A 22,500-nucleotide genomic window follows, 5' to 3' on the forward strand; every position below is an offset into this window, starting at 1 on the left:
CATGACCTGACGTGAACCATAAGTGATCACGTGTTTATAGGGGGAAAAGTTGTTAAAATCAATTAGAAGATTTTTTTATATATATATATAGTTAGATTATTAAAGTAGAATTAGAGTAGAGTATTTAGAAAAAAAGACAAAATTATGCTATATTTAAATATACAAATAATTGATTAAATTATATCCAAAAAAAGAATCAAATGTGGTCAAACATGCAAATACATGATTCAAAGGCATGAAGATAAAAATAAGGAAATAAAAGATTTCCGTAAAAATTACTTGGAAATAAAAAATAACCTATTTTTAAATTCTTTTTTTTTTTAAATCATGTGACACTAAAAAAAAAAAAAGCAAGCTTGTCATCTCACTCTGTTTTACTTCTTGTTTAATAAGGTTCATATTTTTATAACAAATAAGTCTGATTCATCGAGGCATGGACTCCACATGCTGTCACTAGCGGATTGTGTAAGTCCTGTAAGCTGCAAGCTGGAGCTTCTGGACTTGTTTGTCCAGGACATCCCACAAATGCTCAACTGGATTGAGATCTTTGAGGGCGAGTCAACACCTCAAACCTTGCCGTGTTCCGCAAACCGTTCTTGAACAGTTATGCGGTGTGTCAGGGTCATTCTGCTGCTGAAAGAAGCCACTGCCATCAGGGGACACCTCTTCATTAATCAAATCAAATTCCAATTTTATTTGTCACATACACAGTACGATATGCAGTAAAATGCTTACACGACCGCCAGTGACCTTAAAAGTAAAAGCTTATTTATAAGAAATGAATATGAATAAAAAAGAAATACAGTAGAAAATAAAATTAAATAAAAAATTAAATTTAGCTACCTAAACCTCAGGGTGGCTAAGGTTCTTTATTATCTTCCTGGCCTTGGTCCAGCACCGCTTGCTGTAGATTGAGTGCAGGTCAGGGAGCTCAAAGCGAATGATGCGCTCAGCTGATCGCACCACCCACTGTAGAGCTCGTCTGTCCTGCATGGTGCTGTTCCCAAACCAGGTTGTGATGTTTCTCGTCAGGATGCTCTCTATGGTGCAGAAGTAAAAGTTCTTGAGCACCTTGGAGGGGTGTACTTGGTCAGTAACAGTGTTTAGGTAGGTGGGACAATGGTGCCATCTTGGACACACCTGGCTTTATCCAAGAAAAAATTCCTCAGACCAGGTCACCTTCTTCCAGGGTCCTATCCTGACGCTCACTTGCCCATTGATTTGGGGCGATTCGGTTGTCAGCATGGTCACCCTGACCAGTCTGCAGCTATGCAACCCCATACGTAACAAACTATGATCCGACGCATTTCTATCAGAATTAGCACTAACTTTTTCATCAGTTTGCGTTGCCTAGACAGGCTAGCTTTCACGTCGTACATGCATCAGTGAGCCTTGGGCCTCACGTCACCAGTTCACCAGTTGTCTTTATCTTGGGGCACTTTTGGTGGATACTAATTATTTCATCCAGGGATCATCCCTCAAGAACTTCTGTTTCTGACCCAGTCGTACCCATGACAATTTGGTCCTTGTTAAAGTCACTCAGACTTTTACACTTGTGTTAGATGCAGGGAAAAAATGGACATCAGCATCATTTGCTGCCAAATACTGTATATATTCCATTACTTCACAGACGCAATTGTAATCAGATACTTTAAAAAATAGGACATGTGTTGGTAAATAAATCATGGGGAAAAAATCATTTACATAAACGTTACAAAAAAAACCCATTGAAAATGCAATGTAAAAATGCAGAAGCTAGTAAGTATTAGTGATTAATAAACAAATCTAATTTAACAACAAATGTATTAAGTAGTGGTCTTCTTGCACCTCCCGGGTTGAGGGTTTGATTCCCGCCTCAGAATCTGTGTGCATGAAGTTTCCATGTTCTCCCTGTGTTTGGTGGGTCCCACAGTCTAAAGACATGCAGATTAGGCTAATTGCTGGTCCCAAATTGCCTGTAGCGTGTGTGTGTGTGTGTGTGTGTGTGTGTGTACACATGTCCTGCGATGCCCTAAGTCACCTGGGATAGGCTCCAGACCCAGTGACCCTGTATACAGGATAAAGCATTACAGAAGATAAATGAAGTAAAAGAATTTGTATGGTTTAAATAATAATAATAATTTCACAAGTGAACTTAAATTAACGTCTTATGGGAGTTGCGTGTGAAATGTGTGCTGACCTAATGTGTGAATAGGTATCGTGTGTGATTATTCACGTGTAATTGCACTTTAATAGGGTAAAAAATATATATTAAAAATCGTATGAAATTTTATATTAATATAAATTTTATATTATTAAAGGAAGGTTTTATTTGTACATTGATCAGAACTTGTTTTTTCAGTAGCAACCTTTCATACATTGCAGGATCTAATCTCAGTCTCAGAAGATATTATGTCTGTATGTCTGTATGTCTGTCCAGCCAGATTTTGTTACGGCATCACGCAAAACTGGCTGGACAGAATTTAATGACATTTTTTGCACTGCTTAGATATCTGCCAGAATTTGCACTAAAAGTAAAAACTAAATGTTGAGTAAAAGCGATTTTATAAACAGTTATGTGCCAAATTTAATAATCTACTTAAAAATAAACTGCTAATAAGCTACTTGCTCAGTGTAAACAAACACCTGCACCAATTATTAGTTTATATTTTCACCGCTGAAATAACAGCACTGAAGTGGTATAAGTGAATTTTAATGTACCGGAGTCGTTTTAAGAATAAACTTTATCTTTATCTAATCTACTTTTTCGATTTTTCATCTGTGATTTACTCTCTGGCTTCAACCTTCAAATAATATCACTGATCACATTGAAGCCCATCAGATTATGTTTAGCTTTAATCTTTTAACTATTTTTACACACTCTTTAACCGTCAATGACCGACACTTCCCCTAGTATTATTGATTATCTCTAGTGATGTGGGCGTGGCAAGCGAGGTCTGTAGTTATGGCAACCTGCCCAGCAACCATCTAAACCGGTTGAATCAAAAAAAGGCTTCCTATTGGACGGAAGTGCACTACGTGGTACTTTGTTCTCCCGGCCCCTGGGTAGTGCACTCCCTCAAAAAGTGAGGAGCGGTTTGGGACGCAGCCTGCGCCACTCAGTCTCGTGCATTATGAATGATTATATAAATAAATAAATAACTCAGTTATTTGTAGGCCGTATCCGGTTCTCTCTCTCTCTCTGTCACTAAGCGACACGCAGCATCCTACTTCTAGCTTCTAATATAGTACAACACACACACACACAGGTTTAAAAGAGGAGAAAAAAGTTTATTATTGTACAGTATAAATGTGTCCGAACAGGTTATGACAAGTAAATGCTAATGTAGTTTACAACAACATGATGATTAGCGTTAAGACCTCTGATACATCAGTGTCCAAAACAAACAAACAAAAAAAATAAAGTCCCCATATAGCCAGGATAATGCTCGAGGTGTCAACGAGCTACACAAAAGAAAGATTTATTCAATTGAGGCATTTGAGGGTAGTTTTAGCTCCAATAGTGCAATAGGTGACGGGAGGAAGTGTAAAAGGTCAGACCTTACATAACCACTAATAATAATGATAATAATAATAAATCGTTCAAAGAAACATATCCTCAAAAAAATATTTACAAGTGTTTGTTTGTGTTTAATAATGAGTCCGTGTCGTTAAGCTAACTTTGTTGCTATAGAGTCACTTCTTCTTCGCCGCTTTCTTGCTCGCGGTCTTGGCGCTGGCCTTCTTCTTCTTCGCCGCTGCTGTTTTCACCTTCTTCGGCTTGGCGGCTGTTTTCGGTTTCCTCACCGCCTTTTTCACCTTCACAGGAGTCGCCTTCTTTTTCTTCTCCGCCGCCGCCTTTTTATTCACTTTCTTCTCGCTCGCAGCGGGTTTGCTCTTCTTTGCTTTCTTGGCCGGAGATTTAACAGCCACTTTCTTGGGTTTGGGAGCTCTCTTGGGCTTGGCTGCGGCGGCGGCTTTGGGCTTCTTGGCTTTAACGGCGGCTTTGGGTTTCTTCTTCTTCGCCGCGGTTGCTGTGGACGCCGGCTGCTTCTTTTTCTTGACCGCTGGCTCCTCGGCTTTGGCGAGCTTGAACGAGCCCGACGCTCCGATGCCCTTGGTCTGGCGCAGGACGCCGCCGGCGACGAGTCGCTTGAGCGCGAGTTTGATCTGCGCGTCGGCGTTCTCGCCCACTTTGTAGTGGCTCTTCACGTACTTCTGGATGGACTGACGCGACGCGCCGCCGCGGCTCTTATCCGCCAGCACAGCCGCCTGGATCATGTCCGAGTACTTCGGGTGCGACTTCGCCTTTTTCGGCGATTTCGTCTTCTTGGCTTTCGCGGCTGCTGCTGGTGCCGCCGCCGTTTCCGCCATGGCGTTAATTAAAATAATTAATAAATAAATAAATAAACAAACAAAACCGCGTCTCGCGCTGTCAAAACTCACAGAGTGAAAACCGCGCGGAAATTAAGAACTTTTTATCAATCAATCACTAATAATAACAATAATAATAATCAATAATAATAATGCAAATCACGTCACGACAGTCCCGTTATTAAAGTCCTGTGAACGTGTGACGCGGTCCGTGTGTATGTGAGAGAGTGTACGAGTGTGTTACGCTGACGGTAGGAAGTCTAATGAAGCCTCGGCGCGGACGTGATTGAAAACACCAACGGCCAGCAAGCTGAGCGAGCGCGCCTCCATGGAACGCGCGCGCTCCGGTTTGTGTTTCTTGCCGCTCGAACTCGCGCCGAATTCGCGCGCGCCGCTCCGCCGCGAGCCCCGGCACGCGCCCGGTCCGAGAGAGGACACTTCAGGCTGCGTGCTTAGACGAGCGTCCGGTCCGAGAGACGCGCGCGATAAACTTTTTTTCCCAGAAAACCGACTCGGAGTGGCGCGCGCCGCCACGCATTTTCCCGGATTCGGCCCAAATTGACCCGAAACCGCGCGAGGCTCCGTCGCGACACCGCGTGCACCAGAAAGCCAGATCATCTCTGAGCTTCATGAGGCGGGTTCGGCTCGTGCAAAACGTTGTTTAGGCTTTTAATCGGCTGACGGATTTGTCCAACTAACACAGTCCTCACCGCGAGACCGCGTGACGTTGTTGCTCTTATTTACCCTTAAACCTGCTATAAATTAAACGGGCGTGAATTAAAGTGGGGTCGAAATCACGCCGGGGGCACGCGCGTGCAACGGGGGTGCTGTAAAAATGCACGCACGCGTCTGATTTTTGTGCAAAACGCTTCATTTCGGGTATTAAAACCATGATGCTTTAGTATGCCCATGCTCTCTGAGTGTGCTTCAGGAAAGTTGCCAGAAGCTTAGTTCGGACCGAGCAGTGATTCCTTCTCCCCCGGTACCGGCAAGAACTCTGAGCAGCACGCGCTCACTTCGTGTTAATGTGATTAATCAGAGAGTAAAGTGATTCACGAGGACATTTCGCGCTCGCGCTCCGGGACTCGCGCATTCTTTTGTTCTTCATCCTGCCCACAAACCTGCGCGAGCCCACATCTCCACCGTGCACAACGATCTCAGCGCGTGCACTTCACCCGACCGCAACACGTCATCACTTTTATATCAGTTTAGTAAAATACTTTATTTATTTACACTTTGAACTTTCAAGCGGGGTGTTTATTCCCCTCTCCGTGCTCAATGCTCATGTTTATGAGCTGCAAAACGCCATCTTGGCTCTGTGTGTGTATGCGTGTGTGTGTGTACAGCTGCAGTTACTACTTCACTCACTCCCTTACGGGTTCACCCTCTTTTTCATTAATCACCCCTGCAATGACCAGCATTATATAGTGCATCTTTAAAAAAAAAAAAAATTTTCGTGTCATGTGAATTTATAATAACTGTTTAATCAGTGCGTGCACTCCTGGGAGAAGGTGTGCCCATCCATGCCCTGTCACATCTGATGAGTTAATGTATTAATTTCTTATGAATTAATTTTATTATTGATTAGTGATGATTGATTGCTTGTAAATAAGTTCACACTCCTGGAGAAAGTGTGCAGAAACACATTCCATGCAGTAATCAACACTGTAATCACACAGTGGTAGCCTTAAGGTTACGTCTTTTCATACATTTACTGTGTACCTGAATAAACTTAAAAATCTAACAGTACCGCATTTGCATGGTTATATATGTCGGATTATTTATAAAAGCTTTATAACCTGATTACAATCCAGCATTTTAATTTGAGTCAAAGACCCTAACAAAAGATCTTAGAGCTCAACATCAAGTTATTCACATGGAATCAAAGAAAAAATTTCCAACTAATATAAAAGAACTAATGTTTCAGTACAGTGGCAGGTTTTCACCATTACAGCTTTTGGATAAACTCACTCTGGTTCATAACAAAAGCTATGAATTTTGCATGAGCAGAAATTCATGTGAATTTAACTCTCAGGGCATAAATACAAAAGACCGATATATTCCTTATTTTCCATTTCCAGTGGCTGTATAACATAATCAAACAACCCGCCACAAGGGAGAATGAGTGGAAATACACTGCTTACTGATAAAAAAACAATTACTAAGCAATAAAATATGATGAGGCTGGAAAAAATATTTTATAAATCATTGAAATTTTTAATCACGGTGTAGTTACATTTAATGCTGGATAACAAGTTCCTGTTATCACTTGCTTTATTGCAGTTATATATCAGTAATTTTCTCACCAGTTTTTCTTGTTTTATTTTTATTTTTTGTATTTTTAATCTTAAAGTCAATAAAACAAAAAGAACACTGTGTTGTGGTACAAATAATCCAGAACATACAACTCCTCTGCTCGCAAGCTTCTGTAATTCACAACTCTGTGAAATACAACAAAATATTTTCACCGGAACCCTTGCTTTCATACAACAGCAACAAAAAAATTATTCAAATACCCAAATAAAACAAAAACTAAATATTTTGTTTAAACACCTGCATACAACAGTAAAATAAAATGTTTTGTTTAAACATATGCATGCAATAACAAAACAAAATATTTAATTTAGACACCTGCATACAACAATAAAACAAAACATTTAGTTAAATACATGCATACAATAACAAAACAAAATATTTGGTTTAAACATCAACATACAACAATAAACTAAATATTTTGTTTAAATAACAAAACACAATATTTGGTTTAAACACCTGCATACAACAATAAAAACAGAACATTTAGTTTAAATGCATGCATGCAATAACAAAACACAATATTTGGTTTAAACACCTGCACACAACAATAAAAACAGAACATTTAGTTTAAATACATGTATGCAATAACAAAACAAAATATTTGGTTTTAACATCTGCATACAACAATAAAACAAAATATTTTAAACACCTGCATACACCAAAAACAAAATATTTTGCACTCTGGCGTACATTCAACTAATTATTTTATACAGACACCCGCTCACGACAACAATAAAATATTTTGTATTTTTACCTAAAACAACTATTTCTATACAAACAGCTGTATACAACAACAATATAATCTGTAAATAATATGATATAACAATATTATCTAGTAGATTGGTACTTCAATATAAAAACAGCTGTGTCAAAACAATTTTATTTTTAGTTTGCCTGTGTTGCTTTTTTCTTTTGGTTATTATGGTTAAATGATGTGTAGAAAATACAGTGCATTAAAAAAAATTATATCCTGAAAAAGTACATTTCTGTTTGTAATTAAATTTTAGAGCCCCTCATTAAATGTAAAGTAAAATATTAAAAACATTTTTTTATGGTTGTTTGTTTGTTTTAATGTTGTAAAATAAATATTTATAGCTCATGAAAATCAAGTATCTCAAAATATTAGAATATTTCATTTTAAGTCTGTCATAACTTATACAAAGTAAATAATTCTTGTTTAGTTCAGTACACACATGGGGAGGACTGCTGAACTGACTGTTGTCTAGAAGATGATAATGGACACCCTCCACAAAGGATAAGTTACAGAACGTTCTGTATTGGAGCATGTTTATGACACGTTCCCTGGAAAGGAAAAAGTGGGATAGGAAAAGCTACACAAACAACAGGGATAACCACCGCCTTAAGAAGAACTTTGGAAAGCTTTACAAGAAGCGGAGTAAGGCTGGAATCAGGTAATTAGGATGTCTATAGCTAATGAGCTACAACTGTTCCAAGTATCAAGCCACATCAGAAGTGTCTTACCTGTGCTAAGGAGAAAAAGAACTGGACAGTTGTTCAGTGGACCAAAGTCCTCTTCTTCTGATGAAAGTAAATTTTGCATTTAATTTGAAAATCAATGGCCCAGAGTCTGAAGGAAGAGTGGAAAGGCACAGAATCCAAGTTGCACGTCCAGTATGGAGTTTCCACAGCCAAAGATGATTTGTAGTGCCATGTCATCTACTGATGTTGATCCACTATGTTTTATCAAGGCCAAAGTCAATGCAGCCATTTACCAGGGGATTTAAGAGCACTTAATTGGCCAGACAATTTCCCTTACCTGGAACACTTTATAGAATCTCTGGGTTTTGTCAAGAGAAACAGAGAAACCAAACAGAGGAGGTGAAGACTGCTATCAAAGCAACCTAGTCTTGAATAACGTCTCAGAAGGGCCACAGACTGATCGAGGTGATGCCATGCTGCTCTGATGCAGTAATTAGTGTTAAAAGATGCCAGACATGTTTTAAGTCCATACATTCAGTATTGAGATTTTCAATACAGAATTTCTGTTATTGATAATGAAAATATTCGAATATTTCGAAATACTGAATTTGGGGGTATTCATGATTTGTAAACCATAATAATCGAAATTAAAACAAAAAATGCTTGAAATGTTTCGTTTTCCATGTAATTAATCAAAAATATATAAGAGTTTCAGTTTTTAAATTAACTGAAGAAAATGTCTTTTTTTTTTCTTCACGATATTCGAAATTTTCGAGATGCGCCGTTATCAAAGACGGACGCGCGCGCTTTGTGAAACACAAATGCTTTATTTATGCAACGTGTATTTATGGTGTTTGTCCAGCAGGGGGAGATAATGCATTAATTGGCGGCTATTACAGCGACAACAGTGTTTCAGTAGAGTTTCCTCATTATTTCATTGGCACGGTTTTTCTGTTTAATATCACATATTTCTGAAATGAGCCGCTTATTTAATCGTCGGTTAAAGCTCCTTAAAAAAAAATCATGTTACAATCCGGCTTATATAGTATTGTGTCGGCAGTTTGTAGTATGTCAGGATGGCCGAGCGGTCTAAGGCGCCAGACTCAAGGTGTACACCTTCCTGTAATGAGGATTCTGGTCTCCACATGGAGGCGTGGGTTCAAATCCCACTTCTGACAAACACTTTTTTTTCTCTTATTTTTAATTCTAAAAATCTTTATTAAAAATTTCAAGTTATAAGAGATCACATTGTTTCTTTTTAAAGGTTCTTTTATGTGATAATTCTTGCCACTTAAGTAATATTTAGCCTAAATAATAGTATGCTAGTAATGGTGACCTTTTGCTAATATCCACTTGCTGCAAATAATGGTTTGAAAAAAGAATTAGCTGACCGACCTACCGAACAACCTACTAAAGTTTCTAAACAAAGTATTTCTAATAATGCAAAGGTTTAAATCACTAAGAAAATTAATAACACAATCTTTTTACTGATATTTTAAATTACCTTACTTAGCTTGATCACTAGCTGGATTGCATTCTCATTAGCTTGCTTGCTAAATTACTAGCTATCAGCTACAGTTGGCTACAAACTTTAGCAATAGCAAATAATTTAAATAATTATTTTACTGCTATTGTTTACCATGAGAAACAACTTAATTCATCAGTCTTGTCTGAGATCCACACTTATACTAAGTCAATGTCTCTGAATAATAATAATAATAATAATTCAGGGTTAGTTTTTTTTTTTTTTAGCTAATCTCATAGTTTGGTCTAGCATGATGTTAGGTTGATCTTGGTTGTTTAGAGTTTGCTTGCTAGACTGAAGGGGGTTTTAGGTCTAGAGCAACTAGAACTATCTAGAACTCCTTTTAAACCATCAAACCAGAACCAACTTCTAAAACAAAGGAACATCTTTTGGAGTGTGATTTCACCCAGAGTAGGAGAAATATGTTTGGTGTCCAATATAGGCGTCTTTAGTTTTGCAGCTATATCAAGCTAATAAGTCAGGAACACTTACACCTAGCATGTTAGCACATCTACACCACGACACGTTCACCTTAAACAGTTGTAAGATGTTCAGAAGGTGTTTTGCAATGTTATTTAGACACAGTGCCGACCTGCTGGCTATAAAAACCCCTTATATATTAACAAAATTAAAACGCCAGGCGGTCGAAAAGGACATGTCCTAAGCATGACCTGCCTGAAAACTGAACCTGTCTTTTTAACTTTGCTCTTAGAGTCTTTTATATAATTAAGTTTAGATATATATTAATTGAGCTCAGTCATAGACTAACCAGTTTTGTCAGACAGAAGCTTTTGTGTCTGTGTAATTTAATCTCAGATTCTCTGGCCAAGTCAGTAGAATGAAAATGGACCACATGTCACATTAATGGTTGAAGTATTGATGCATCTTTGAATCCAACAGTAATTGTGTTGTGTGTTATTATAGGTTTGGGACTAGGACTCTTGAGCATACAAATCAGTGTTTATACTCGATAAAGACTGTTGATTCAGTGGGGTCGATGTGTACAAAAGGATTATGAGATCCCACAAAAAAAAAAATCACAGTGATTCTAGACGGTATCTGTGGAATTCGTATCGTTAACCAGCTGTTAAGTTCATGAGATGGGGATAGATAAGAAACTACTGTTTCTTAAAGACACTTACATTTGGTGAAATAGATCTATGGTTTAGATCATGTGCTCCCACTAGGTGGTTGTATTTGCATAATACTACAACCTGCTACTATCAGATGTATGTTTTTCAAATAGTTTTGTTTTATTACTGAATACTTTATTACTACCTTTTATTCCACTACGTCCTACAACAAATATCTGTACTTTCTACTTCACCATATTTCTGCATGGCATTGAATTACATAACCAGAGTGGTGTGTAGCTTTTGAAGCAGTAATAACACCACCTGCTGACTATTATACGTAATTGTGTAAATTGCCTTCTCTCTGTGAAACGCTCAATCATGTAGCAGGTGTTGGAAATCTGACATGGAGACGGTTAAAACCTGTGATGAAAACAGCACTTTTACAGTCGGGAGACACATAGTGAGAGAAAGAGAGAGAGAGAGAGAAGACATAACCTTATATAACCTAATACAAGTTAGGTACATTTGATGCTTAGGTAAATTTTAGGGTAAGTCATTTTGTACTTTTACTCGAGTAGAATTATAAATGAGGATTTCTACTTTTACTTAAGTTGCGGGTAAAGTAATATTTTACCTAGGGTATCTCTATTTTTACTTAAGAACAGGATTTGTCTACTTTGTCCACCTCTGTCTGTAATAATGAGTAAACAGTAACATTTGATTATATTCTCAAATCCATCAATAATTGGAAAACATCCTAATTTGCGTTCTTTTTTTGCGTTCTTCTTATTATTGTTGTTGTTGTTATTACATGCTTTATGCTATTTGGAAGACAGCCCTGAATTCTCTCTGCATGCGCCCTAGCAGCAATGACTCTCACAGTTCTAAAAATGTTATAAAAATAGCTGTAGTCTGTAGCTGTAGTCACTGTTTTTTACTACAAAGGGCAAAATTCCAAAATCATCCTCCAGTCTGGGAGCATTCAGCTCTTTATTTAGCCAACTTTGAATGATTTCCCCTCTCCATCGTGTATGTACACACATTACACATTACACACACACACACACACACTCTTCTTCAGATTTCAGACTGTTCAATTCCCTTATCTTTATAGATCACTCTGTAACATCGTTCTCATCCATATTCAGAGTTTATAGAATTATTAAATCCAGTGTTTAGGGATGTTTAATGTGGAGATGATACAACATGGAGTACAGTAACACTGCGATCTCTAATACAGAGGCGGTGGTGGCTCTGGGTGTTAAAGCTCTGCGTTACTAATTGGAAGGTCAGCCCTGCCAGGTTGCTGCTGTTGGGCCCTTGAGCCAGGCTCTTAAATCTGTCTGGTCCAGGGGTGCTGTATAATGGCTGACCCTGCACTTTGAGCAAAACCTACCAATGTCTGTCTGTCCCTCTGTTTATCTATATATGTGTCTGTCGATCTTTCTGTCTATATTTATAGATTTGTCTTTTTTGTCAGCCTATGTAATCTATGTATCTGATGGTTTTCCTGCTTGCATTTTTTTACTATCTATCTATCTATCTATCTATCTATCTATCTATCTATCTATCTATCCATCTATCTATCTATCCATCCATCCATCCATCCATCCATCCATGTGTCTTTCTGCCTGTCTGGCTATTTATTTGTGTTTCAGTCAGTCAGTCAGTAAAGCCATCTATGTATCCGGATATTTATCTTTTCACATCAGTTGTAAACAAATAATCAGTCAATCAATCATGCGATCATTTTATCTGTCTTTCTGTCTAAGTACCTGTCTGTCTATTTACATCTGTCTCTACAGTTTCTTTTTCTCATTTTCATCTACTGCTCTTTTCTATGCTTTTCAGCTCTGACTGAGTGTTTAAATAAAGTGCTGGAGTGAATAATTGGGCCTGTGTGCTTCTGTAGTGTGCCTTTTCTCACTCTTTGTCTGGATGAATCCATTAAAGTTTGAAGTTGCCCCAATTTAGTTCTGGGTAGCAGCAGGATAAGATCACTGTAGATCTAATGCAGGCTGACAGGAGTTTATGTCTCAGCGCTAATAGCAAGACCCTCTGAGGTCCATTCTTTTTGAAACTGGCAGTTAGTCGGGACACGATGGCAGTTGTTTTAGCCGTAAGACAGTGAAATGCTCACTGGTAATGAGGAGTTATTATGAGGAATGTGTTTTTAGAGTGCGGAAAAAGATGAGTTCTCTAACATATGAACTGCCAAAGAATGTGGCTTCCATCTGCTCAATCTGAGGTCCTCTATATACACGAGCCATAACATTAAGACGAACAAATCTAATATTGAATTGGTTCCCCTTTCTGCAATCAAAACAGTTATGCTCTGTGTGTTCTGACAATTTTCTATGGGAACCAACATTAACTTTTTAAGAAATCTGAGAACAGTAGCTCTTCTATTGGATCACAACCTTTGTTCCTCATGTGCATCAGTGAGCCCTGGCTGCCTATTACACTGTCACCAGTTCCTTCCTTGGAAAACTTTTGGTATGTCCTGACCACTGCAGACTGAGAACATCAGTCAAGAGTTAAAGAGTCAAGAGTTGCGCTGAGCCAGTTGTCCAATCTTCACAAACTGGCCCTTGTCGTAATATCTACAATTGTAATATCTTGTTACAATAGCGCCTCTGAATGAGTGGGATATATTAAGCAGCAAGTGAACATTTTGTCTCTGAAATTGATGTGTTGGAAGCAAGAAAAAAGAGGCAAGGATAAGGATTTGATCGACTTTGAAAAGCACCAAATTGTGATGGGTAGAGGACTGGGTCAGAGTCAACTGGGTCAACTTCAAAGATGTTTCTGGTCTGCACTGGTGAACCGGCGGCAGGGTCATGGGTGACCAAGGCTTACTGATGCATTTGGGGAGTGAAGGCTGGCCTGTATAGTCTGGTCCAATAGAAGAGCTTCTGTAGCTCAAAATGCTAAAAAGGTTAATGCTGGTTCCAATAGAAAGGTGACATAACACACATTGCATTAGTGCTTTGGTTGTGAACATTGCACCTTCTCAATATTAGATAGGTGGTCATAATGTTATGGTGTATATAAGCTCATGTTTAATTTCCAAAGACTTCTGACAGAATCCAAACTTATTTGAGGTCAGTTTTTCACTCTGTCTATCTATCCATCCATCCATCTATCTATCTATCTATCTATCTATCTATCTATCTATCTATCTATCTATCTATCTATCTATCTATCTATCCATCCATCCATCCATCCATCCAAACAGGGTATCTGTTTATCTTTTTGTGTTCCTGTTTGTTTGTGTATCTAATCTATGGTCTTTCCGTTAGTCTATTTATATATTTGTCCTTCTGTCAATCCAAATATCTGTTGCTCCAGCAGTACAAGAGGTCTACGACTTCCCCTTTCTATTTAAAATTCACCTGAATCATAAAGGCTGCAGGATGTAAAAGACGCATTCGTTAGCCATTACTGCTCCTAGAGTAATCCATGTTTGCTATAGAGTACTTTGACTTGTAGGTTTGTGGGAACTTTGTGTGCAAGAAGGTGGGACTCTGGTCTCTCTGGACGAGTTAGCATTTAATTAGTGAGGGGGAAAATCAACAAAACAGGCAATAGAAACCTAAATCCTCACAAAATCACAATAATATTCATTCACTTCTGTTGGTTTGTGTTAGGGAAGGGTTTCATAATCCTGCCCCAATTATTTCCTTTTTTACACCCTATGGAGTGAAGACGGAGAGGAAGGGTGATAAATAGCCAAATCAATATGCCCACAGTGCAATGCTTTGCATTTCCCAAGCCACATTCTCTTTCTCTAACGCCACTGAAGTCGATAGTGTGTCAGATGAGAGACAGACTATGCAATGTACACATTCTAAGGTAGAAGTATCCTAACTGCAGCTTTAAAGAATCAAATCACCCCCTGAAAACTTTAGAAAAAAGAAACTATGCACTACTTCTCTGTGGTAATAAATTGTTAAATTATATAAATGTATAATTTACTGTCCTAAATACTGGTAAAGGTAAATATCATTATCAACTGGTAAAAGGATTAGAATACTAGTCATTATGGAACTGTTTAGAAATGCTAGGTATCACTAGTTACTTGGTTACTGAGGCAATTTAACGGGCTTATGTCTTTTATATGTACAATCGAAAGGTGGATTAACAGTGTAAATATGAATAAACTATTTGGAATGTCAACATTTCCCTCAGATGTGATGCAAATTTGATAAGAATCGCTAAGAATCACTCTGTGTGTGTGTGTGTGTGTGTGTGTGTGTGTGTGTGTATACTGAATATATTAGTTTATAAGAACATGATGTTAAATGCATTTGCAAAACCCATCAATCACCATGATAAAACTAGCTCGCATTAAGACCATTCCAGGAAAGTACGACCTCAGATTAGAGCTGTCATGAAGGCTTTACAGAGACAAAGACACATATTAAGACACATCTCAATATTACCTGTTCAAAGATTCGTGAGAAGAGGCATATGAGAGGAGTATACTGTAAGCATTGTAACAGAACACTCCCAATGTGTTTTATTCCATATAAAACAAGGGTACTGTTACAGATTTACTTTAGGTTATTTAGTGTATTTACATTCATCCCTACAATTATACTGTGCTTGACTGTGACATCACCATGGTTTTATTTGTGGGGCTTGGTTATTGTAAAAGGCTGGGCACAATCGTACTATAAATGCATGAGTGTGTGTGTGTGTGTGTGTGTGAAGCAAAGCTGCAGCCTGTCAGACACGCCTCACTGGCAATCCATTGGCTGGCGGACGCCTCTTCCCTCCCTTTCCTTCTTAGCATTCAGGCTGTGCTGCTTGTAAGAAGGGCAGAGAGAGGGAGTGACAGAGAGAGATTTACATATAGGTAGAAGGAGGCGCGGAGTATACGGCAAGACGAGGGGAAAGGAAGAGAGAGAAGGAGAAGGAAGGAGAGAGAGAGAGAGAGAGAGACGAAGGAGGCAAGTGCATCTGCAGAGGCAGGCAGACAGACAGACAAACAGATCTGCCCCGGATTCCCTCCTTTCCACTTAAGGACGCAGCCCTTTCCTCCTACCTGACCGGAGGGGACCCTCTGGATCGTCCTCCATCCTCCGCAGCCCCTGTGTGTTTCAGAGGAGAGAGAGGGGTGTGAAGGGGGGTGTGTGGCGCCCCGCTGGGTGCAGGCGTGTGAGCATGTGTGTCTGAGTGTGTATCTTGTTGCGGCGGTTGGTGAAGCAGGGCCCGGTATATGGATAGGAGCTCACTGTTTCAGCTCATTCAGGAGCAGGTAAGCAAGCAACGGCGCGGTTGCCATGACGACCGTCTCCTTCCTCCGTGCATGTGCATGCATATGTCTGTGCGTACGCGTCTGTGTGAGTGTGTTTGTGGAGATGGAGGGACGCAGCAGACGAGGGCATGCAGAGAGGGAAGAAAGGCTGAGACGAGCGAGAATGATGCGCGCGCGTGTCTATGTGTGTGTGTGTGTGTGTGGTGGCAAAAACGCAGCATCCATGCTGGTCTGGAAAATCTGCTCTGACCTGCCCCAGTCAGCTTGGCGCCCATGTGAAAGCAGAACACAGTGTCACGTCGGGCTCAGTGAGGGTAGTGGCGTTACTATACGTCTCTACACACGTACGCGCACGAGAGCGGTTGCACACACCCCTCTCTCTCGCTCTCTCTCACACACACACACACACATACACAGAGGGCTTGTGATCACTGCAGCGTGGCCTCAGGGAACCCAGTGCACCAGGCACAATGCCTGGAAGTAGATCTCGTTATCATCACCGGCAGCATCTGGGCATCTTGGTCACATGATTCACTCCTTCTTTTGCCTCTGTGCCGTTTAATATCAGGTCATGACCTTTGAACGATGAAACCTTTGAGATCCTTCCCATCTGGGTGTTGGGTTTTCCCTGCCATGTAAGGTACATGACAAGGACGCTGACCTAATGGTGAGGTTATTGTGTGTGAGTTCATGAGGGCGCTTGACACGTTCGTTAGGAGATTCCTAAGATAAAAAAAAATCTAATTAGTCATCAATCATTATTATCCTAAATTAACTCATATTCTGTATCGAGTTTATTGTCAAGAACTGGTTAGAACTTTTTAATGTCATAGTAATTTCATAACATTTCAGGACAGATCGACCTCGGAATCCCAAGTGCTGATCAAACCTCCCAAGTCTCTTTACTTTCCAGTATATTACAGAATACATAATGAGCTCATACTGTATATAGATAGGGAAAGATTTCAGTAGACATGTGACAGCCACGTTTATAGATCGTGTATGTGTACAGAACAGGTAGTTAATGCTTTCTGAAGATCAAGAGCCGCACTTTGAGTCCAGTTTAACAAGTACATTGAGGACTTAACACTGGAATCAGGTACGTCACTATATTCAGATCTCAGCCGTACCTTGTGAACTACTTGCTGTAAAGTGCAAGACAAGGTTTTGTCTTTATTTCCTGATAGAGGACAGTGGGAGAGATGGAGCACTTCACTTATCTCGATGGAATTTTTTATTTTGGGGGGATGAACTTAAAGTGAGCTCTCAGTGTTTGGTCAGCTTATCCATCTTCACATCAGAGCACTTTGGAACATTCGCGTGAGGGGGTGGTGGCAGTGGTGGTGCTGAGATTGATGGTAACGTTAAGGTCGGGGTTAGGTTTTATTTTTAGTTACAGTTCAGTGAATATAAAGTGAAGACCAGTGCTACTGAATCCAGTATGCAAAAGTGGGAGATTTGTACAATTAAAAGGAATTAAGATCTTTCCAAGCTTAGCAAAGTCTAAAGTCCACTCAGTAGTTATGAAATATGGAACAATGATGTATATAGATGATGGAAAAAACTGATTGCTACAGACCTATTGGTGCTTTTTGTTTATAAAAAATAAATAAAAATAGCTGGATCTACTTTAATGAAGGGTGCTCATACTTTTACAGGGACATGTGTAGGCTGTGTTAATAATGCAAACAAATCACTGCTTAACATGAACACTGTAATTATAATAATAATAAGAAGAAGAATGAGACATGAACCAATATTGCTTTTTACCTCTGGATGCTGAAAGGCATGATGGGAAATCTTCACTGACATCTGAATCTTCACCTGAATGTCTGTATCTCAGTTCATGCAGATTTCATTTGTATAGAGTTGTTAACACTAGACACGAGCAATGACTTTGATTAGGATGGTGTGTGTGTGTGAGTGTGTGTGAGTGTGTGTGTTTTGATTTCCAGACAACGTGCTGAATGACGAGCACTTTGACATGTCAGTCATTCTGAGGAGTCGAGATTTATCTGCTGCTCCTGAGCCGAACGATCGCATGAGCCTCACCAATTAAGGATGTGTGTGTGTGTGTGTGTGTGTGAGAGGAACTAGAGCAGACTGTTGCTGACAGTGTGGGTGCATGCCATATGCGTTTGTGTGTATGTGCGATTTGAGCAAAGACTGGTAATTTTGCTGTGATGTCGTGGGTGTGTGTCCACGCGCACGCCGTCGAGCATGGCACATAAGGATGTGTGCGAGTGTGTGTGTGTATGTGTGTGTGTGTGTGTTTTGGCGGTTTTGGCGACTGCTGTTTCATTGAGTTGATGAGTTTTCTGTTACAGGGAGGAGTGCTGAGCTCAGGCTATTTCTGGCTGTAAAACACAACACACACACACACACACACACACACACACACACGGCTCACTAGATAGGGACCAAGTGTCAAATGCAGTGGCATGGTTTCTTGCTGCCGTATGACTCCCTACACACCCAAACGCAGAAACATACGTCTCCGGATATTTCAGCGAGTAAAATGTGATGACACGTGCTCGTTTCTTTGCTTCGGAAAGCGCTTTGCCGCCAATGTTTTACTATCGCTCATTTCTCAGACCTTACCAGTGAGGTGAAGACTAATTTAGTAACAAATTAAAGAGATGATTCTGTGGAGAAATTAAATGTGCATGATTTTCCTCACGAGGCAATGTATTTCATTAGCCAAGATGGCCTTGCTGCTCCTGAGCTCGCTAGTTTTGCTAACGCTAATGTTGCTAACACGTGGTCTCGTCTGAAATCTTTTGTGTAAATCTCCCTCAGTTCTTCAGTGAACAATTACACACACACACACACACACACACACAAAACACCTGCTAGTATAATTTGGGACAGAGTCTGATTTACTGTAACCTATAAACTGACCTGAACGGTGTAACCTCATGGGGCGGCCATGTTGCTTTGCGAGTCACTATTGCCCCTGATTCACACAGGAGAAAGCTGAGCTTTTAAGGTTAGTAGGAAAAAATTTCGGCATATTTTCACAGGAAATACTTTCATTATGTGCTAGCCACATCAGCCTCATTGCTTCAGGGCAAAGTGAATGAAGCAAACTTCAGACATTTTGGCTAATCAGCTAAAGTGAAAAACTCTTTTTTTATTTTATGTTTCTTTTCATCTTCCGTTTGAAATGGACAGGGTATTGTCTAAAACCTGAACAGTGTTACTTGGGCATACAGACGCCCCGCCCCACAAATTTTTTCTCCTTAATTGAAATTTAGCAAAGGGATTTACCTCCTAGCATACAAGTGACCGTATGATGAGCTGAACCGAACACCAGCTAAGTTGCGAGTATGTCTGGAAGGCGTTCAAAATTAGTTTGAATCATTGAAAAGCCAAGCGAAGCATGTTTAAATGTTATATTTGTGTTTTGTTTTTATTAAGCAAGAAGAAAAGAGCGCCACTTTCAGTTGAACTTTTAAAGCAGCCGGTGCCGAGAGGAATCAGTGTTATGCCTTCTTTAAAACGTTTGCACCATTCACAAATGTTTTACTGCAGCTAAGAGTCTCTTTACTCTCTTCATGCTTGAAATCTTCTGGAAATGGTAATCACCTTTTAGGCCTTCATTCCCACCTTCAAGTCCCGGTTTGACTTGAACACCATATGTGCTGTGTTAATATACAAAGGGACGGCAATTCATTTTGCGCTTATTATTTTGCACATAGGTGCCTCATCGTTCCCTTCGCCTTTCCATTCGACTCGATTCGACAAAACTTTGTTTCCAAAATGTCGTCCTTTCTATAATAATAACAACTTCGCCACATAATCGATTTCAGAAATATATGCAATTGATAACTATTGCCTAAGAGGTGCCATTTATTTATGATTTTTTTTTTAAGCCTTTAGGAAAAACTCTTTAGGAGAGACGGGTTTAAAGGCTGGAACGGGATCGGCGGATTATTGCAGCTGTAACATAGTGAACTTGTTTTATAGACATTCCTTAACATAAAAAACTACTTTCCTTGCTACACAGATAAAATGCATGCCTTTCTTTAATAAGTGAAAACTTGTTGGCACTTTGGAATCAGAGGATTAAACCACTTTGGGATGTGCGGTTATGGGAAAATCATGGGCTTTGATGTGAAAATAGCGTCATATCACAGACATCGTTAATTATTTTTCTTTAACTGCACAGCGTGTCGTGTTCCAGCCTTCCGGGGAGGACATTCAAACTGAATCCTGTCAAACACATCTGCATAATTGTGTGGCAGGTATAATGATGATTAAAGGTGCTGAAACGCCACCGTGCGATGAAAGCGTTTTAACGTGACTGTTTCTTTCATAAGGTAAATGAAATGAAACACTTTTCCACAGGCTCTTCGAAAGCAGTTTGTATCTTGTTTGAGATATGAATTTGTAACAAATCTAATACATACTGTATAAAACACCTGTTCTCATTATGTCCAGGAACCCAAAGGTTTAATTTAGTCTTAACCTGAAAGAAATGGACTTCTGCAGGATGTAATATCTGCCCTTCAGTTGTATTAATTTAACCGTACAATCGGTGTTGCCGAAGAGACTTTCACGCTGAGGTAAATCATACAACAGGGGCTAGATTAATGAGTTTGCTTTACTCTGGCATGTATTACATGCAGAAGCAGAAACGCCTCAAATTGTGAAATAATTTAAGTAAGCATGCAAAAAAAAAAAAACAGGCCACAATAGAAACACGATGGAAACATGTTGGGCCACTAGGATGATTTAATCACTCACAATGTGGGTTATCTTACTGGAAAACAAAAGAAAGCATTGGTATAATAAGCAGCAGTACGAAGCAAAATCACGGTCTCGTCACGTTAAGTATGGTGTAATTAAAAACTAAATGTGCAGTTAAGATTAATACGGACGGACTTTTAAAAAAGTGTTTCTGTTTACACAAGCCCAAATGGTGCTGATTTGGCAATGTGAGCCAAGTTTAGTCTTTATCATTAATCATCGGTCTAGCGTTAGAGGATGTGCATTGTTTAATCGTGGCAATATATCAAATAATCATTTTAAAAGGCTGCAAAAATCACACAGTCTGTATCTGGCTTTAAAGGAAACCCATTAGGCAAAATTCACTTCTTTACTCATTTTTAGTCATTTAGACAGGTCTCCAGTGTACCGACACAAAACATGAGGAACGAAAAAACATTCCCTGCTTTTTCTCTTACTTTGCCATTTTTCGTTTGTTCTGGGTTATACCGCCGCCATAAATCCCCCCCATGTGTCTTCATATCTCTCAGCTTATTGCTCATCTCTGCTATTCCCTGGAGGGGTGTAGCTCAGCAGTAGCACATGTACATAGACATGAGACATTTAAACAGAAGGGAAATTAAAGCAAGTTTTCTGTATGAAAATGTCCACTATCTGAAAAGTTTTTCATCTGCCGCATTAACACACACTTTTGCATAGTAACTTGTAAAATAAATAATAAACTATGCAACCTATGGAAAAAATATTGAGAAATTACTTTTTTTTTTGCACCACTTATTATATATGATCCTTTCGGAGTTAATCGTGAGAAGTAGCAGTTTATGATTTAAGTTCTAACACTAAAATGTTTCTTAGTTAATAATCCAGAAGCAGGTCTTCTTCTTCTTTAGACCTTTCCATAAATAATAGTAGTAGGTCTATAGAAAAGCTTTTTATCACTGGCGGACATTTTGTTAAGAAGTTTTTTTAAAAAAAGAGTATAATAATCTAAAAAGCCAGTAATAAATCTAAGGCAGTAGATGTTCCATACCTGACAAATCCACACGCCAAGGGCTGAGAACTGAGAGAACTGAAAAGCCAGAAAAGCCCTAATATAACAAAAGCAAACTACATGAAAAAGGTTTTTTTTTTTACCTCTTTGCTCATCATTTAGCGCTTAAATTAGTTCCAGACGTAAGCTAAAAATCAAACGTGCCAAATGTTGTTTATTAGCATTGGACATTAAGCTTATTCTAATGATTTTTAAAAAGTAATTATATTGGTGACAGTTTTGTCACCAAAACCTTTCAAATTGACTTAATCTCCCACAATATCACATTTTTTCCCCTCTTGAAAATCTGGACATTTAGGTGATGCAGCATTTTGTTGAACATGTGACTTTTCATGGGGTGAATCTGACAAGTGAACTACACAAGTAAAGAGGTGCTCACTTACTCATCATCTATACTGTTTTATCGTGTATTTAGGGTCGCGGGGGGCCTGGAGCCTATTTCAGGAGACTTAGGGCACAAGGTGGGGTAAATTTAAATTCAAATTTTATTTGTCACGTACACAGTCATACACAGTACGATATGCAGTGAAATGCTTTTTCGACTACCAGTGACCTTAAAATAAAAACTTAAACATAAGAAATAAATATAAATAAAAAGGTAATATGGTAGAAAATAAAGTTAACTGGTAAAATATACTGTACAAGTAAAAATAAAGACATATTGCAGTAAAAGAAATATTGCAGAAAAATGAAATTAACTAGTAAAAGTAAAAATATACTGTGCTACCTAAAATAAAATAAGAAT

At 39.1% G+C, this 22,500-nt stretch overlaps 2 protein-coding genes and 1 non-coding gene across 3 annotated transcripts in view; 2 read left to right on the forward strand and 1 right to left on the reverse strand.

Annotated features, from left to right (window-relative positions):
- Positions 1–3,249: 3,249 nt before the first annotated feature.
- On the reverse strand, positions 3,250–4,601 carry LOC128519801 (histone H1.0). Its single transcript, XM_053493674.1, has one exon. The coding sequence runs from the start codon at positions 4,351–4,353 to the stop codon at positions 3,676–3,678; it is 678 nt and encodes a 225-aa protein (XP_053349649.1). The 5' UTR covers positions 4,354–4,601; the 3' UTR covers positions 3,250–3,675.
- A 4,578-nt stretch (positions 4,602–9,179) lies between these two features.
- trnal-caa (transfer RNA leucine (anticodon CAA)) lies at positions 9,180–9,287 on the forward strand. The gene is made up of 2 exons: positions 9,180–9,217; positions 9,242–9,287. It is a non-coding gene; the product is annotated as a tRNA-Leu (tRNA).
- Positions 9,288–15,623: 6,336 nt separating this feature from the next.
- rhbdl1 (rhomboid, veinlet-like 1 (Drosophila)) overlaps positions 15,624–22,500 on the forward strand; it is a 33,929-nt gene continuing 27,052 nt past the window's right edge. The window contains exon 1 of the mRNA XM_053495050.1: positions 15,624–15,973. Coding sequence (XP_053351025.1) covers positions 15,935–15,973 — 39 coding nt within the window. The 5' untranslated portion in view covers positions 15,624–15,934. The remainder of the gene's footprint in view (positions 15,974–22,500) is intronic.

The sequence above is a fragment of the Clarias gariepinus genome, chromosome 4 (genome assembly GCF_024256425.1).
Source record: "Clarias gariepinus isolate MV-2021 ecotype Netherlands chromosome 4, CGAR_prim_01v2, whole genome shotgun sequence".
In the NCBI taxonomy this organism is placed as follows: Eukaryota; Metazoa; Chordata; class Actinopteri; order Siluriformes; family Clariidae; genus Clarias; species Clarias gariepinus.